Genomic DNA, 19636 nt, shown 5'->3' with positions numbered 1-19636 from the left:
AGAATGTCAATTGGGAAAGGTGAGTAGCTCAATGACTTCCTCCTTTGCTCTTCCCAGAGTGTCAGTGGAGAGAAGGGATATTGGTTGAAGCATCTATTATGACCAATTCTTTACTGCACCTCCTGAATAGAAGGAGATCAGCTTTGCAGGTAATTTCCTTAGTACGTGACACTTTAAAGTTATTGCTAGCTGACATAATAGGGTATGAACTCAAAATCATTTTGTGAATCCTTCTTGGAATACCTGTAAATGAATTTTGCCCTGGTTGCTCTTACCTGTGACTCAGATCCATGATTTCAATAATTAATTTCCTTGCCTTTCTGGCTTAAAGACAGTTACCACAAGTGAGTCATGGACTCAACACTACAGGAGTGAGGCCTTTAACTTCTGGAAGAGCATTGAGGCTACAAAGGCTCAAATACCTGATATATAATTTGGGAGAGGGGGCATTTAAAAAAAAAAAAAACTGTCAAAGATATTGGCTCTTACTCTGGAAAACTGGAATTGAAATGTCCCCAAAGTGAGTCAATCCACAGATAGAAAATATAGGGCAAATCAGGGAGAACATTGCTATTGTCTGACTTCCACAGATACTCTGAATTTCATGGTAGTTTATTACAGATTTGCTTTTGCTGCTTCTGTGATGCAATGAGCTGATCTTACCAAGGTAGAGAGGCAGAAGAGAGAGGTCAGAGAGCATCCTAGTCCAGAATCCACAAAAGACAAACGTGATCATGGCTCCTAAATCTTCTTTACTTTTTATACGAAAACAAAGTTTGTGGTGTGTACCCTCTGATGTTTCTTCCAGCAGATTAACACACAACTTAATAACCTAATAAAAAAAAAGTCAGAAAAAAATGCTTTCAAGTTCATGCTCTACATTTAGGAGTTTACTAGATAAACCAATATGTATTTTTCCTAAGCCTTAGGCAGTGGCCAACACATAGAAACTTCACTATTGGTTCTGTGCCTGAGTCTACTTGGATCAGCCTGGAAACCTGAGTTCTTGGAGGCTGGCCTAATGCCAAGCTGGTCACGAAGCTTGAGTCCACACGGGTAACTGTGGGTCCTGGGTCCACAGGGAATAACCCTGTGTGTGGCTGTGTAGAAGTGGTACTAGAGGATCAGCATGTAAGGGCCAGCTTAGTGCCTGAGTCCACGGGGGTGGGTCTGGACCCTGCAGATGTCATGGTGCAGGGTAGGCATGGTGCACGGTGGACATGAAGCATATGTCAATCTGTGCTGTCTGAAATCCAGGTTTGGATGCAAATCTGGTGCCAGTAGTTAGGAGGTCTTACCTGGGTTTTGGGACCGTGGGGCTGGCCTAGAATTCAGTCCAGAGATGTGGTCTGCTTGGGCCTATGGGAGCCAATCCTGTGCTGGGTCTACTGGAATGGCTCCAGACCCTGTGTCTTCTGGAGTGGGCCTGAGTCCTGAGTGTGCTGGACCATGGGCTACAGTGACCAGCCTCTAGCCTGGCTGCAGGAAAGGTGTCTGAAGTTATGGGTACCAATCTGATGCTGGCTTGGGTCTGAAGTCTGTGTCCGTGGGGCCAACCTGGCTCTGGACTGGTCTGAAACTTGGTGAGGGCTTAAAGGCTGGGACTCCTCTCTGTGACTTGGCACTGAAAATGCCTAGAGTCTACATAAACAGAGGCCCTATTTGTGCCAGTCTTGATGGCTACGGCTCAGGGAACAGCTTCATTTTGGGTTGGGTCATAAGCTTGGCGCTGTGGGGACCCCGGGTAGTGCCAGCGGCTGTCCAGGGCCTAGTGTTTTAACCCTGGGTATAGGTCTGAAGTCTGTGGCTGTGGGCTCGTCACCAGTATGGTTTGATTGGACAGGCCTGGCACTGAGGTCTGAAATTTTGGGGAGCCATTCATGAACTGTGCGTGAACTAAAGCAATGTTGAAGCCATTAGGCAGGAAAGCCTGGTATCAAGAATTCCCAGGAGTAACCCCGCTGGTTTGAGAATGTCTGGTCCATGTGGCATCCTGCCTAGCTCCATCTCAAGTTCAGCACAGTACCAGAGATGGAGATGGGTGACCCTCTGGAGCCACACAGCCTCTTGGAGATGGGTGTGACTTGCCAAAACGCCAATCAACCTGTTCACTGCAAGACCTCTACCTCATCTAGAAGCAAGATGCCTCCCACCGAAACCTCATCCCTGCCTTTGATGAACTCCCCCTTAAATGAAGAATCGGGGCCCTTTGTTCAGTTGTTCAGTTTCAACTCCCATCAGGACTGAAAGACCCATCAGTCACTAGCTTTATATCTAATTTCTGGCTCTGTCTCTCTTTCTTACTAATTATTTCAGACTTTTTATTTCCCAGGCCGCTCACACTCCCTGAGCAGAAACCTACCCTGGTGGGGGGCTGGTCACCCCATTATATAAAATATAGTCCAGTGCTCCTGTTCTTCTCCTTCCCCTAAGTGGAGGCTCTCCCTCTCCCTACTATGGTGCCTGAGAACAGGGATGAATGATGCAGGGAAATGAACAGCCAAACAGCCCTTCCTACTCTTCTTCAATGAATCTTTTTTTTTTTTTGACGTTTACTTAAAATTTATTGTTTCCCTTGGTGGTGATAAAATATACAGAGATGCGTGGTACTGGTACCAAAACAGGCAGGTGGACCAATGGTACAGAATAGAAGACACAGAGACTAATCCACAAAGTTACAACTATCTTATATTTGATAAAGGGGCTAAAAGCATGCAATGGAGGAAGGATAGCATCTTCAACAAATGGTGCTGGGAAAATTGGAAATCCATATGCAACAAAATGAAATTGAATCCCTTTCTCTCGCCATCCACAAAAATTAACTCCAAATGGATCAGGGAGCTAGATATCAAATCAGAGACACTGCGTCTGATAGAAGAAAAAGTTGGCTACGATCTACATATTGTGGGGTCGGGCTCCAAATTCCTTAATAGGACACCCATAGCCCAAGAGTTAACAACAAGAATAAACAAATGGGACTTACTTAAACTAAAAAGTTTTTTCTCAGCAAGAGAAACAATAAAAGAGGTAAATAGAGAGCCTACATCCTGGGAACAAATTTTTACCCCCCACACCTCCGATAGAGCCCTAATATTCAATGAATCTTATTTCTGTGCTATACCTGGGGGCTGTAATCTCTCACCTTACCACTTGGAACATATTTTGTGTGTAGACAATTATTCAAATTGATGTTTCAGAAAAACCTATTCTGCTGTCTTGCCGTCATTCAGATTTTCTATACTGAGCTTTTGAATGCTGAACTTGTGTCTTAGCATCAATTTAATTTTCTTCATATAGCAGTGTGATCATTTCTTCTATAGGACTGGGTTTAATTTGTTAGTGTATTGTCAGGTATTTTGCATTAGTCTTCATGAGGAATGCTAGGCATTCCTTTTCTTCTAATTTTTTATTTAAATTTGATATGAAGGTAATGCTATATATTATTTTATCTTTTATGTCTTAAACAGGGCATTAAGATTTTTTTTTGATAGATTCACTAATGAAACCACCTAGATAAACAATTACCTTTGTTGGAAATATTTTCCTTTATTGGATGAATTTTATTCAACAGGCACAGGACTATTTAGATATTTAAATTGTTCATGGGATCATTTTCGTAATTCTGTTTTGTAACTTGTATTTTAGAAGAAATTTTCTTATTTCATCTTAGTTTTCAAATTTATTGGTGTAGTTTCTCAAAATATTATTTCAAAATATTATTTTTTGTTTTAATATTTTTAGTTACCATAGTGACATTTTGTTTTTCACAACTGAAATTATATCCATTAATCTTTGTCAAGGTTTATTATTAATTTTTGTGGAAACTGTCTTTGTTAATTTGTTCTAATTTTGTCTGATTTGTAGTAATTCACTCACATCTGTTTATTTAATCCTTTTTTTCACTTAGTGTTTACTTTGCTTTCCTTTTTAAATTAACATTTAAAGATGGAAATTTGTTAAGGAGTCTTGATGCCAGCATTTTGGGATGTCCCCTCTTTTCCTTCCTAATAGGATTTGCATGAACATTATTTTCCTCCACACACTGCTTTTCCTGGTATCCCACACCCTTAGATAAAGTTCTGTTATCTTCTGTTCAATATATTTTATAATTTCCCTAGAAATTTCTTATTTGGCCTATGAGTTATTTTATAATACACAATATAAATTTTTGGAATTTGGGGATTTCCTAGGCATTGTTATTGGTTATTAATTTAGTTCTGGTTGATCATAAAGCATACTGTGTTAGATTTCAACCTTGTGAAGTTTACTGAGTCTTATGTTCCAACAGCATCCCATTCTGGCCACTCTAAATACTTTCTCTATGTCTTTGTTTGCAGCAATTTGACTGGGATCCCAGTAGTTCATTATACTTTATTTATTTATTTATTTTTTGTATTTTGACTTTTTAGAGTTGGTTGATTCCCTTTCTTCTGTAAGTCAGTGTTTTCAAACATGAATAATATTTTGCAGTACCTTTTAAGATGTCTTATTCTCTACCATTTTTATTCTTTTCTCTGGCTGGGATTCATATTACTTATACAAGAGTTCTTGCTATTATTGTTTAATTAATTGGTCCGTTAGACTGGATCATTTACCTTTAGCTGTTTTTCTCTCTTCGTTTTGAAGTATACAGTATTACAATTTAAATTTTTCTTTTGTGATCTTCAATTTGCTATCAAGCTAAGTGAAGTTGTAAATTTCAGTTATTAAAATGTTCAGATCTTGAATTCCTATTTATGTGTTTATTTATTTATTTTATTGGTTCTTTTTAGTTACACATGACAGTAGAATCCATTTAGAATATATACACAATTAGAATCTATTGTGTATATATAATACAAGAATGGGATGTATCTTGTTCTAATTCATTCTCCAGCACCTCATACTTCCACGCCCCTTGCCCCCATTGCCTGTTCCCTTCCCTCTACTGATCTTTCTGCTATTTACCCATAGTTATTTTCTCTCTTTCTCTCTCTCTCTCTCTCTCTCTCTCTCTCTCTCTCTCTCTCTCTCTCTCTCTCTCTTTTACATTTCCTATGGATGCACAAAATGGTGATATTTACTGTAATATATTGATATTTGTACATGGAAAGTTATGTCAGATTCATTCCCCTGTCTCTTTTTCCATCCCCCTCTTTCCCTATCGTCTCATCCACTGGACTTCTATTTTTTATTCCACCTTCCACCCTCTTATTGTAGACTAGCTAACATTCAACTTCTGTTTTTTGGGACTGGCTAATTTCACTTAGCACAACAGTCCTCAGATCCATCCATTTACTGGCAAATGTCATAAAGCCCTTCTTTTTTATGGATGAGAAATACTCCATTGTGTCTATATAACAAAATATCTTCATCCATTTATCTGTTGAAGGACACCTAGTTTGGCTCCATAGCTTAGCTATTGTGAATTGTGTTGCTATCAACTTTGATGTGGCTGTGTCACTGTAGTATACTGATTCTAAATTCTTTGGGTATAGACCAAAGGGTGGAATAGCTGGGTCAAATGATAGTTCCATTCCTAATTTTTTGAGGCAATTTTATACTGCTTTCCAGAGTGGCTCCACCAGTTTGCAGTCCTACCAACAATGTGAATGTATCCTTTCCCCTGCAAATTAACCAACATTTATTCTTGATAATTGCCATTCTGACTGGAGTGAGATGGAATCTCAGTGTAGTTTTAATTTGCATTTCCCTAATTGTTAGAGGTGTTGAACATTTTTTCTTATATTTGTTGACATTCATATTTCTTCTTTTGAGAAGTGTCTGTTCCTTTGCTCATTTATTGATTGGGTTATTTGGGGGTTTTCTTGGTGTTACATTTTTTGAGATCTTTTTATATCCTGGAAATTAATGTCATATTCGAGGAACAGTTGTCAAAGATTTTCTCCCATTCTGTAGGCTTACTCTTCATGTTGTTAGTTGTTAACTTTGCTGAAAAGAAGCTTTTTAATTTGTTTTCATCCCATTTGTGGATTTTTTTATTTTGTTTCTTGCTCTTTGGGAGTCTTAAGGAAGTCAGTTCCTGAGACAACATGTTGGAGTGTTATCCTACTCTTTCTTCTCACAGGTGCGGGGTTTCTGTTCTAATTCCTAAGTCTTGAATCCACTTTAAGGTGAGTTTGGGGCAGGGTGATAGATATGGGTTCACTTTCATTCTACTCCATATGGATTTTCAGTTTTCCCAGCACTATTTATTACAGAGACTTTTTTTTTTTCCAACATAGGGTTTTGGCACCTTGGTCTAGTATGAGATAACTGTATTTATATGGAATTGTCTCTGTGTCTTGTATTTTATTCCATTTATTTTCACACCTATTTTGGAGCTAGTACCATGCTGCTTTTGTTACCATAGCTTTGTAGTTTAATTTGAAGTCTGGTGTTGTGATGCTTCTTGCTTCACATTTTTTTTTTCTAAGGATTCTTGGACCTTCCTGGGCCTCATATTTTTTCAAATGAATTTCATGACATTATTTTCTATTTCTATGAGAAATGTCATTGGAATTTTGATGAGAATCACATGAAATCTACACGGCACTTTGGGTAGTAGGGCCATGTTGACAATATTAATTCTGTCTACCCAAGAACATGGGAGATCTTTCCATCTTCTAAGGTCTTCCCTGAATCTCTTCAGTGTTCTGTAGTTTTCATTGTAGTGGTCCTTCACCTCTTTTGTTAGAATGATTCCCCAATATTTTAATTTTTTTTATTGGAGTATTGTGAATGAAATAGTTTTCCTGATTTTTCAGCAGATTCATTCTTGAAGTAGAGGAATGTGATTGATTTATGGGTATCTATCTTTGTATCCTGCTACTTGGCTGAATTCATTTATGAGTTCTAGATGTTTTCTGGTGGAGGTTTTTGGGTCTTCTAAATATTATAGGATCATGTTATCGGTAAATTGATATAGTTCTAGCTTATCTTTCTATTCATATCCCTTTAATTTCCTTCTCTTGCTTCATTGCTCAGGCTAGATTTTCAGGACTATGTTAAATAGGAGTAACAACAGTGGGCATCCCCGTCTGGTTTCTGCATGTTTTTAGATGAAATGATTTATTTTTTCTCCTTTCAGAATGATTGCCGCAATCTGGCTGGGCACAAATCACGAGCCACTGAAGCAGGAACAAACTTTATTTCTGAACTCCACCAGCACACTCCACACATGCTCCCCGGGGATCTCTCCCAAACACCACACAGCTCCTCCAGGAACAACCAACCGGAAATCCCTCCTCCCGCACTTCCCCAACCAATGGGAACTCTCTGGGAATCCCCACGAGAGCTCCAAAGTAGCTTGAGAACTCCAAAGTAGCAGGTGGAGGCGGACAGTAAAGGTCTAATATATAACCGAGTCAATCCAGCATCATCTTAATGGCTTGCCTCTCAACCAATACTATTGGCAAAATGCCAGGGGCCATTCTGACTCAGCTGTGGCTCTCAGCAAATGATGTTGTGCTTGGGTTTGTTGTACACAGCCTTTACAATGTTGAGGTATGTGACTAGAAAAACTAGGGATACTTTTTCTAGTCTTTTAAACATGCATTGCTGCTGTATTTTTTCAAATGCCTTTTCTGCGCTTATTGAGAAAAATCATGAGATTCTTATCTTTATTTTTTTTCTTTTTTTATTGGTTGTTCACAACATTACAAAGCTCTTGACATATCATATTTCATACATTAGATTGAATGTATTATGAACTCCCAATTTTACCCCAAATGCAGATTGCAGAAACACATCGGTTACACATCCACAATTTTACATAATGCCCTATTAGTAACTGTTGTATTCTGCTACCTTTCCTATCCCCTACTATCCCCCCTCCCCTCCCCTCCCATCTTCTCTCTCTACCCCATCTACTGTAATTCATTTCTCTCCTTGTTTATTTTCCCATTCCCCTCACAACCTCTTATATGTAATTTTGTATAGCAATGAGGGTCTCCCTCCATTTCCATGCAATTTCCCTTTTCTCTCCCTTTCCCTCCCACCTCATGTCTCTGTTTAATGTTAATCTTTTCCTCCTGCTCTTCCTCCCTGCTCTGTTCTTAGTTGCTCTCATTATATCAAAGAAGACATTTGGCATTTGTTTTTTAGGGATTGGCTAGTTTCACTTAGCATAATCTGCTCTAATGCCATCCATTTCCCTGCAAATTCTATGATTTTGTCATTTTTAAGTGCAGAGTAATACTCCATTGTGTATAAATGCCACATTTTTAATCCATTCATTTATTGAAGGGCATCTGGGTTGGTTCCACAGTCTAGCTATTGTGAATTGTGCTGCTATGAACATCGATGTGGCAGTATTCCTGTAGTATGCTCTTTTAAGGTCTTCAGGGAATAGTCCAAGAAGGGCAATAGCTGGGTCAAATGGTGGTTCCATTCCCAGCTTTACCAGGAATCTCCATACTGTTATGTTCTTTATTGATTTTCATGTGTTGAATGGACCTTGCATTCCTGGGATGAACACTCTTTGATCATGAAGCATTACCTTTTTAATGTGTTATTTTATGTGGTCTGCCAGTTATTTTATTAAGAATTATTGCCTGTATGTTCATCAAGGGTATTTCTGAAGGTTTTTTCCTTGATGTGTCTTTGTCTGGTTTTGGTATCAGGACAACACTTGCTTCATAGAATGATTTTGGAATAGTTCCCTCCTTTTCTAGTTCAAGGAATAATTTGAGGAGGATTTGTATTAGTTCTTTCTTAAGTGTCTGTTTGAATTTGGCTAAAAAAATAATCTGTTCTTGGGCTTTCTTTTTTTTTTTTTTTTTTTTTTAGTAGACTTGATGGCTTCTTCAATTTCATTCCTTGAAATAGAAATGCATTGAAGGTACAGTGTTGGCTATTGCATTAAGAATTATCATTCAAGTGAAGCAGTTACTTATATGATCAGATTTGACATTAGAGCTGTTCATAGTATACCATGTCCAGATGGAGAAAATCTTGTTGAATCTTGTGGGAGGCCATCCTTGCACGTGATTGAGTTACCTCCCCTGCTGGGTGTGAGGTGCTCAGACACTAGGTGTTAGAGCGTTCCCCACCCTTCGTGGGTCTGAGGGCTTGTCAGTGTGGAGACTTGCCTCACCACTGCCCTCGAAGATCCAGTCATCTCACCTGACCTTGGAACACTGCCCCTGTTGACCTTCATTGAATGGGATTTTCCCCAGAATTTTTTTGTTCCCCAATAAAAGCCCTCTCCCTGGCCTGCTCTCTTGCTCTCGCTAGCCTCTTCAGTAAACCTCGCTACTTCCCTGGATAGCTTGAGGCTGGGGTTCTAGGAGCCATCTGGAGCTGGTTTAAAGATAACTGGAGTCTGAGTCTTTAATTTAAACTCCCTTAGGATTTTTCCACATGGCCGAACCATTCATTCTGCCTGCACTGGCCCTGGACTAAAGAATCTTGCCTGTGGATCTTTCCTGAGTTGCAGGGGCACAGGGGCCAAACTACCAGGAATTTCTGAATTGTCAGCTAGGGGCCTGCATCTGGTTGATAGAGGGTTCAATGTGGTGAGTTGGGTGCTTCTATTGATTTCAGTAGTTCAGTATGCAGGCTTTGGAGTGTCCCCGAATGACTTGTGGGTCGCTGTGTACTTGTTCCCTTCAGTTGGATCATATTCAGACTAGTGAAGCTCCCGATGGCTGTCTGTGAGTGCTAGAGTTCTGGTTTTGGTCTTTCCACAGGTGATCTGTGGTGCAGCAGTCTTCCCCCAGCTAATGCTAGTTTCTGAGTTATAGTAGTGAAGGGTCTACAGGGGCTCACCAGGACTCTTTTCATCACTATCATATTTGGATACCCCAGAAACCTTCACAATGACACCTCTCTGTCTTGGACAGCTTAAAACCAATTGGTACCACCCAATCTGTCAGATGTCTATGGCTGCAGATTAGCATCTCTGTGAGCTGAGCTGACCTCTTTGGCCCACGTGTTTCAAATCTAGCAGCAGCTCTGGATTTTGGCTTTTTCTTAGTTTATTTTAATTCCAAGGAGGAGCTCTGATATGTGGTATGGCAAAAGGAGGTAAACTAGAGTGGGATTGTGGAATTAGATGAAGATTTTTAAGTGAAAACAAAACAAAGAAGCAAACTCTTGTGTAGAATGTGATTTTTTTTTTATTATCTCTGTTGGAGACCCAGTTCTTACAAGTTCAAAGGGGAATCAACATGACGGAAAGCAGGGCAGGAACGCTGGGTACTGTAAGTCTTTACTCTTAATTGCCACCATCTACAGACTCAAGAAGAGCAGATTGTAGGAAGTTTTCATAGAGTATCAGAGTATCGGGACAACTCAGAATACAATATCAGTTGGGTATGAAGCAATCTTTTTCCTTCGTGTCCATAAGTCAAGTTTGAATTTAGAGGAAGTTTTAGCAGGTGACATCCCAGGATGATCTCTGTTTCTAATTAGCGGAGTAACTGATTTTGACACTTCATTAAATGTCTTTGAACTTTAGTTTTCTAACAGTAGATGAGAAATACATACCCATACCATGTAATACATTACCATGTAAGCACATCTGCACTGATAGAACTGTTATACATTTATATATAAATGTATAACAATATGTGTGTATGTAAGACATATATATATATACACATACACACATATATATATTATTGTTGTGGTTATAGGCAAGAAAATGTTTAATTAGCATCTGAGTCAACTATAAGAAAAGAAACGAAAAGAAAGGAGGCATTTTATGGCAAAACAATACTATACAATAATACTCCTTGGGCATTGAGCCACAAATAGGGCATCCGTAGTCTCAGACCCGAATTGTGGTAAATGTCCCCATGCTCTCCAAATTTCCAACTCAGCTCTGGATTCTTCCCCCTCACACCTCCCCCACACTGGAACTGCTCCCTGGATTCTTAATGTAGCTCTCTACTTTCCCATCCAAGTGTCCTTAGGAGAGTGGGTGTGCCTGTCTGTTGCTTGTCTGCCACACACTACACAGAGTAAAATGGAGAAAACTATCCATCCACCTTTTAGGGCTTATAGGAAGATTAAAGGACACAAAACAATCACAAAATACCTGGTACCAATATGTGATCGATAAAAATACAAGAGTGAAATTTCTTTGCAGATATCTGCTTCCTGCTATTCTACTCCAAAGAAAATCAGTTCTCTTCAGTGATTGCCTACTGCAGAAGTGCCGGGGCCAGCTTCCTGATGGATTCACACACAGGGAATGTAAGGAGGAGGAATTGTGGGGGGATAGCTATGGAGACCTGTTGGTACTTGGGTAGATGAATGGAACATGTTTCAGATACAGGGAGTACATCAGGGAGGGGCAGAAATTCTTTTAACATTCTAGTATGTTCATGCAAATCATCAGACAACAAACACCTCCACATGGACAAAGTACCTGATTGTGGCCCTTTTAGGAGACAGATTCTCAGATATCCCCCCTTCCAGGACAAAGGGATTTGCAATTATACCCCAGGCTGCATTTCATCACCAAACTTTTTTTTTTTTTTGAGCAGGTCATAGCCTATTCAACTGTGACTAGAGCCTAGCATTGCTCTAGAAAAATTATTATTTTTTAAAAAAAATATAAAAATGATCGCTGTAAAATATGGAATTTAGAAATACAGACAAGTAGAAAGTAGAGGCTCTTCTAAATCCCATTTTCTAGAATCAATGAATATCATACTTTTTTAAAAATTTATTTATTATTCATTTATTTTTGTGTTGCTGGGTAGTGAGCCCAGGGCTTTATGCTTGCTAGGGGAGCACAGCACCACTGAGTGACAGACTAAAGCTGGTTTTTGTTTGTAATATATTTCAAGTATATATACATGTATTTTTTTCTGTACTTGGATCTCATCTCCATGAGCACTGTTATCAATGGTATCCTGGCTTTAAGGAGGATTCTTGTGAAGTGTCCATATTTGAATCACGATTGAGTGGATATATCTTGGATTTGTTGCCCTTGATTACCTTGAAGAAGAAAGCAAGAAGTTGAGATGCAGCTGGCCACACATTTCTCTCTTCACCCACAGGGTCTCCTCCCCACGAACCTCATCTCTTTTCTCACTCCTACTTATCTCCTGTAACCATTCCTGTGGTTGGAGACACCTTATCCCACTTGCTTAGGACTAGAAAATCAGCTAGTCACTTTATCCAGCATGAACACAGGTGGTATCAGGAAACAGCACAAGAGACAAGAGCTGGTGGACCCCATGGCAAAGCTGAGTGGAGGTTTTCATTGGGCAGAAGGGAGGGAGGAAGTTACAAAAGGCTTTCCTAGTGCAACTGGTGGGAGGAATATTTGACCGATGGTCCTGAGGATCAGAGAGATCTCAGCAGGGATGCTTCAACAGGTCATTTGCACATATCAGTGGCTTGAATAGGTCAGCCTTTTTATTTTATTTGTTTGCTGACCAGCATCAGCCTTTTGCAGTGTTCCATGACTTGCACATGAATGTGTGCATTAGTGTGACAAAGAGCACAGACACTGTCATCTACCATTTCTCTAAAGGGAAGTACTTGTGTTCTGATTTGCTCAGGGCAGCACTGGTAACCTAGATCTCTTAGGGGTTTTGTTGGTGACCTGTTATGTTAGAAAATATTTCCCCACTTTATAGATGGTGACAGAGAAGTGCCTCATGTTTTAAATCTTTAGTCAATTAGAAAATCACAGAGCCAGAAGTTGAAACAAATCTTCCTTAATCTAATCCAAATCCTTCATTAAATTATTTCCTTCCTTTGGTTAATTCAACATATCTTCATTATTTAGCTTAGGGAAGAATGAATTTTTAAAGTGTCTCTGAATTTATTTATTACGTTTAAAAATAGAATTAGCCTTTTAAAAATGATGTTCATATGTCCTAATCGGCAGAGGTTAGTTTTTCTTCTCACATGTTGAACACTCTAACAGCATAGAGAGTTTATTTTCCCGAAAGTACAACATAAAAAAAATATATATATATACTTGTTTTGGAAGAATGATATTCCCATAGCACACCCACCTTGATGTAACTGTGGAATACAGATCTCAGCTGCCACTTATCTGCATTCAAGGTCAATTCAAAACAGAAGAGATTAAGTTTATCTCCTTCTTCACAGTTGATGTAGGTCAGCCGTCCATACACCACCACTTCCATCTTCCCTGTATCATCTTGTATTTCATAATAAGTGCAATCTTCCCTCACATTTTTCTGCAAAAGATTATGAACACTCATCTTCTGAGAAATGTATCAGGAATTCTTACATATTTGACAAATATAGGCTATAAATGAAAATGTTTATCTCTGACAAGGTAAATAGATCTGAAGTTTCTGAATCACAGGTAACAAAAACTTAAGGTATTTTCCACCGAACATCTCTCAGGCTTTCCTAATTTAATGTCTGCATCTGTAAGGTTTTTCTAGAAAACCTTATCTTCCTAATCTGTACTGTTTCCCCATAGGCATAGTCACTATAAAAGTCTGATTACCTGTATAGGTTTCTTTGATACCTCCACAAGAAAAGAGAAGAAAGGTCATTTAAGGCTCCCTGGGTGAGGCTGAGGAAAACTATTACATTTCCTCATTAAGTAGATTGTTATCTCAATATACAATTTATTGTTTGTCTTCTTCATTGACTTGCTCTTCTCCAAATATTAAATCCAGGTCATCTAGCCCCAATGTTTTTGGTCATATCTCACTATATTTATTAGTTCTACAGACACATATATTTGCACTATTCAAACAGAGTGTACCGAAAACATCCCAGGTAAAGGAAAAAGGTTGAGCTCAGAGGGTTACAAGTTCAAGGCCAGCCTAGTCAACTTGGTGAGGCCCTGTCTAAGTAGATAGATGATTGATAGATAGACAGACAGATAGACAGGAATGTAGCTCAGTGATTGGTTACCCCTGGTTTAAATCTTCACTACCAAAGAGAATAGCAGCAAAAACAGACCATCCTCAAAGACATACATAGCAGATTGACACAATTCCAACAAGCCGTTATCTCCGCTAAGGGTACTAAATTGCATGGTGTATCGGGACTGAAAGACCCTAAGTCTAAGAATTCACCAAGCTTCTTTGTACTTCATTGTCGTTTGCCAATTGAGGGGTCTCTGATGGAGACTACAGGTCTCTGACCTTTCAGCTTCTATGTTTCTCTTATGATCTAATGCAGAGGTCAGTTGCTCAACCATCTCTGGATGAAAAGTAATGAATGGGAAAAGGTGAGAGCCTTTTAAAGGGACAAGAGTCCGGCTGATCAGAATCGGAGGTCACTGTTAAATGTCACCACATCCTGGGGCAGAGTCATCTATTTGGTTTCTTATTATGTTTACCACAACCAGATCCAGATTTGGGAGGCCAACTCTTCATGTACAATTAAGTTGTCATTTTATACCGATGGGGAAACCTCAAGCAAAATCCTAAGGATACATGGGTTGAGATGAACTATACGGTGTGATAGACCAGAGTGGCTATGAAAGTATTAGAATAGCTGTTAAAATGCTAAAGATTCTTGGTGAATCTCTTTCTGAAGAACTCTCCTGGTGAGATCCTCTAAAGACAACTGTTCTGAAACTCACTGTGCCATACTGTGATGATGAAGTCTCCACTTCCCAGTCCCTGATCAGTCAGGCCTTGATTTCCTCTGTTCAGTAAATTGACTCAACTCCCATCAACAAGTTAAGACTCTTAAAATCTGGGCTTGCAGAAGAAATTTTATGAAACAGTGCTGTGGCTTACCTTATACACCGTGTACACCCCATTCACGTATTTTGTTGTGCTTCTTGAGCAAAGATACTCAATTTTAGGAGTTGCATTAGCATTTTTAATCAGTGTCTTTGAGATCTCCATCTTTCTGTCTGCGCTCACGTGAGACACAGTTGAAGCACTGTATAGCTCCAGGAAACCATTTCGGCCAATATAATCGGATATGGCAATAACTGTCTTTGGGATGAATTTGTCCTTCAAGTTGATGTCGAAAACTTTCACTCGGAAGAATTCGCTCTCGGTGGCCACTGTAGCATGAAACATCTTCTTCCCGCCTTCTTTGAACTCATAAGTAAATGGTTCTGTTACTTTCAACACCACTACTTCTTTGGGGCCCTTCTGGTGACCACATTCTTCAGAGGCTTCTTTAGGTACAGTTTTCAATCTTGGATTCTACTTAGGAAATACACAGCAAAAACAGGCACCGTTAAGATAGGGTGTCTTGGGTCACTATCTAGTGAGAGCTGACTCAGTGTTGATTCTCAAGGAACATCAAGAAGATTCTCAAGGTTGATCCTCAAGAAAACAGTACTTGGGCAGAACTGGGGGGAAATCTAGACAACACTAGCATAAATAGTATAATTTAGGTGGTAGAATAAATAAGAAGATTTAGGTAGTCATTTCACCGGCACTATCCTCACAGATTCGTAAACTAGTGTCTACTTTAACTCATTATGGAAGACGGAAGGGTAAGTGTTCACTAACAATCATATATATTACTTCAATGAAGTGGAGTATTATGTGAATGAGAATTCAAATGTAGGATGGGATCTCAAAATGTACTCAATAAAATGAGCAGTTGAACTGAACAAATGTGGGAGAAGCTCTTCCAAGTTTGTAAATCTCTGTCATTATATGGTGGGAACAGAAAACTCTTACCGTGGGTAAGCCACTGCTGAAAGATGTCACAGTCTTCTGAGGAGTCTGCAGACTGGCAGATGGTGTTGCTGGCCACACTTGTGGATTCTGGATTATGGTGGATGGTTCTGTGGAATGTATCTGAGGAGTTTGGATTCTACTGGATGATGCTGGAGATGAATAAGGACCCTGGATTCCTCTGGATGACGTTGGAGAAAAATGAGGAGTCTGGATTTTGCCTGATGGATCTTCGGGACACATGTGAGTGGTCTGGAACTCACTGGGTGATGTTCGAGGTAAGTGTGGAGTGGGGGTTCTGCTATCTGGTGCTGCCGGAGGCATCTGAGGAGTCTGGATTTTGCTGCATGATGTTGGAGATGTGTGAGGACCCTGGATTTCTCTGGATGATGTTGGAGAAAAATGAGGAGTCTGGATTCTGCCTGATGGATTTGGGGAAGACATAGGTGAGGTCTGGACTCCGCTGGGTAATGTTAGAAGTAAGTGAAAGGTGTTGGTTTTGCCAGATGGGGCTGTCGGAGGCATCTGAGGAGTGTGGACACTGCTGGGTGGTGCTGTTGGAGGCTTCTGAGAAGCATGGATACTACTGGGTGGCGCTGTTGGAGGCTTCTGAGGAGTGTGGACACTACTGGGTGGTGCTGTTGGAGGCTTCTGAGAAGCATGGACACTACTGGGTGGCGCTGTTGGAGGCTTCTGAGGAATGTGGACACTGCTGAGTGGTACTGTTGGAGGCTTCTGAGGAGTGTGGACACTGCTGGGTGGTGCTGTTGGAGGCTTCTGAGGAATGTGGACACTGCTGGTTGGTGCTGTTGGGGGCTTCTGAGGAGTGTGGACACTGATGGTTGGTGCTGTTGGAGGCTTCTGAGGAGTGTGGACACTGCTGGTTGGTGCTGTTGGAGGCTTCTGAGGAATGTGGACACTACTGAGTGGTGCTGTTGGAGGCTTCTGAGGAGTGTGGACACTGCTGAGTGGTGCTGTTGGAGGCTTCTGAGGAGTGTGGACACTGCTGGGTGGTGCTGTTGGAGGCTTCTGAGGAATGTGGACACTACTGGTTGGTGCTGTTGGAGGCTTCTGAGGAGTGTGGACACTGCTGCGTGGTGCTGTTGGAGGCTTCTGAGGAGTGTGGACACTGCTGGGTGGTGCTGTTGGGGGATTCTGAGGAGTGTGGACACTGCTGGGTGGTGCTGTTGGAGGCATCTGATGAGTGTGGATAATACACTGAGGTGGTTTTACGCCAGTTTCTGACAGTTGTGGAAGTTGACACTGTCCCTGAGATTCCTGGACCTTCATGTTATTTGTTTTGCTATTTGTGGCTTCCATTTCCTGAAGGAAAACAGGTTTCTTTACTTGGTTGTTGTTGTTTAATGGTTTTAAAAATCAAATGAAATTCATCTTTTATTTTAATTTTTCCTTTTTAAATAGCACTTTGACCCTGCAAATTTTATTCTGGGTCACAGTAGGAATCATAGCATACATTCAGATACTTCCAACGCATTGCCTCCTCCTACCACAAACCTCCTTTTAAATGTTAAAATCAGAAAGGACTGCAATTTCATTGGTCTAGGAGGTGATACTGGTTCCACAGATCCTATACAACTGTTCTAAATCATTTGATTAGATAAAACTCTTAGGATTACTTTTTGGGGAGGGCAAAACAGCAGATTCACATTTATGGGCATTTCTTAAGTAAGCCTTTCCAATCAAGCATATACATGCACCAGTTCCTGCCCTGTGCTCTTTGATAAATAAGATATACAAGTATCCATCCTTTCAGGTGTCCAATCATAACTCCAACAGAACAGGTCCCTCAAATTCACAGTTCCTCAGGAAGGATCCTGCTACCTCTATGGTGTGGACCAGGAAGCCAGAATCTTTCTGGGTTCCTAGTTGCATTCACAGCAATTCAACATACTACCCAAAGCATTATCTTTAGCTACATGGTTAGAGAATTTCAAGTAGTAATGGGAAATCTCTCTAAAATCATATGCCATGACAATCTTTAATTACACTAGTGGAAGATCATTAAACATCATCATAATTGGGTCAGCACAACACACTATTGACCAGTTTTTTTTTTAACTGTTTTGTAGTTGTAGATGGACAGCATGCCTCTATTTTGTTTATTTTATGTGGTATCAAGTGCCTCACACGTGCAAGGCAATGCTCTGCCACTGAGCTACAGCCCCAGTCCCCTGACCAGTTTTGACAGGATTGACAGCATTCAGTAATCTGACTTTTAAAGTGCCAGTGGTGTATATGTGTGAAAGAACTGCTTAGAGGGCCCTCACCTGGAGTAGAGCCCCTTAGAACAGCTTCTGAGCACCCCAGGCACTTGTGCCACAGTAACAAACCCCAAGCCTAGCACTTAACATAAAAGGGTTTAAAAATAAACTTGAGGGCTGGGGATGTGGCTCAAGCGGTAGTGGGCTCGCCTGGAATGCGTGTGGCCCGGGTTCGATCCTCAGCACCACATACCAACAAAGATGTTGTGTCCGCCGAGAACTAAAAAATAAATATTAAAAATTCTCTCTCTCTCTCTCTCTCTCTCTCTCTCCTCTCTCACTCTCTAAAAAATAAATAAATAAATAAATAAATAAATAAATAAATAAACTTGAGACATTTTAACATCTTCACACCTACCCTGCAGTCCATCTGTGTTCATTAAACATTCGAGTTTTATAGCTGAAAGATGGCTGGATTTAAATCCTGGCACGAATGTCTACTACCTGTGTGACCTGTCTGATTTCACCCATCTCTATTTTCTCATGGGTGCAATGAGACTAACAAGACCATTTTCATATGGTAATTATAAAGAAGAAATGAGATGATGTACATGAACCTGGGTTCTACATTTGCTGCCAACTGACTTGATCAAGCACAGTTTTTAGGGTTATGTTTGGGTAAAAAACAAATAAACAAAAAACCCTCTTTTTTTTTTTTTTGTTTACGTTTTTGTTTTCTCTAAGGAGGAAATTTCAGAACAAAGTCAGTAGCCTTTGAATTGAATTTTGTTTATTAACTAAAACTTTCCATTAAGGAAATGCACATTTTTTCCCCTGATACCTGTTCTCCAGGCTCCTAAAAAGAAAAACAAACAAACAAAAAAGCAGATTTCTTTGACCTTTCAGGAAAGATTATTGTGGGAAATGTGGATTCTGGGAACTAACAACAATACTAACAACAGAGGCTGGGCATGGTGGTGCACTCCTATAAGGAGGAGGCTGAGGCAGGAGGATCTCAAGTTCAAAGCAAGCCTCAGCTACTTAATGAGGCCCTAAGCAACTTATCAAGACCCTCTCTCAAGATCTGGGGATTTGGCTCACTGGTTAAATTCAATCCCTCCTGCCCATAAATAAATGAATAAGTAAATACAACAGAAAATCAAGCCAAAAATCGATAGTCTCCCTGTATAGGAAGTCTGTTTTCAACATCAGCATATGGCTTGGTGGTGAGGCTGGACCCTAAGTCGAAGTGCAGTGTGGGTGTTGAGTTAGAAACCAGAGTGCAGAAGAGTGACTTAACTTGTGCTCTTACCTGCCCCTCCTGAAAACTTGAAGAAATTTTTTCTTGCTTATTCACCAACGGTACAGACTTCTTGATCTTGGGTCGCTGGTAACCACAGGAATCACATCAAGGCAGGGAAAAGAAAAGGCAAAACAAAAAGCAGAGTTTGATGGAGTTGATAATACAAGTGTGAATTCACTTTTCCACCTCTGTCTTTTCTCCCCTCTGGCAGAGTGGACTACAATATGAGTTTATCATTTAGCAGAGAAGAAAGACATCTATTTTTTTTTTTTTTTACAGTAGGATAAAAGCACAGAAAAGCTTAGGGTCAATGTCTGCTCTTTTGCATAGGGGGTCTTTCCATGAGGAATTATTTGAGGAATGCATTGTTGCTGGCACCGGATGGGTAATAAGGAATTCCAAAGCAGGGACAGAGCATGGGTCAAAAGACATGGCAAGCAGTAGCACAGGTGGCTGAAGATTAATTCAGAAGTTTGCTCAGTAAGCAAAGATAAACGGTTGAGAAGAAATTGGAATCTAGAGTGAAC

At 40.2% G+C, this 19636-nt stretch overlaps 2 protein-coding genes across 2 annotated transcripts in view; both read right to left on the bottom strand.

The window, feature by feature from the left end:
- The window catches only part of LOC308655784 (interferon-activable protein 203-like), a 441182-nt gene that overhangs the window by 29159 nt on the left and 392387 nt on the right, over positions 1-19636 (bottom strand). The window lies entirely within an intron of this gene.
- Positions 10120-19636, bottom strand: part of LOC308656866 (gamma-interferon-inducible protein 16-like) — a 45223-nt gene continuing 35706 nt past the window's right edge. The window contains exons 12-16 of the mRNA XM_081308214.1: positions 19119-19193; positions 15588-16907; positions 14682-15101; positions 12963-13151; positions 10120-11931 (exon numbers count right to left, since the gene is read on the bottom strand). Of these exons, the coding sequence (XP_081164340.1) occupies positions 11836-11931; positions 12963-13151; positions 14682-15101; positions 15588-16907; positions 19119-19193 (2100 nt within the window). The 3' untranslated portion in view covers positions 10120-11835. The remainder of the gene's footprint in view (positions 11932-12962; positions 13152-14681; positions 15102-15587; positions 16908-19118; positions 19194-19636) is intronic.

Source organism: Spermophilus citellus (assembly GCF_964194105.1).
Source record: "Spermophilus citellus genome assembly, chromosome: 9".
NCBI classification, from domain to species: Eukaryota; Metazoa; Chordata; class Mammalia; order Rodentia; family Sciuridae; genus Spermophilus; species Spermophilus citellus.
Note: the sequence above shows the minus strand (reverse complement) of the source record. Positions and strands in the feature narration are given on the sequence as shown.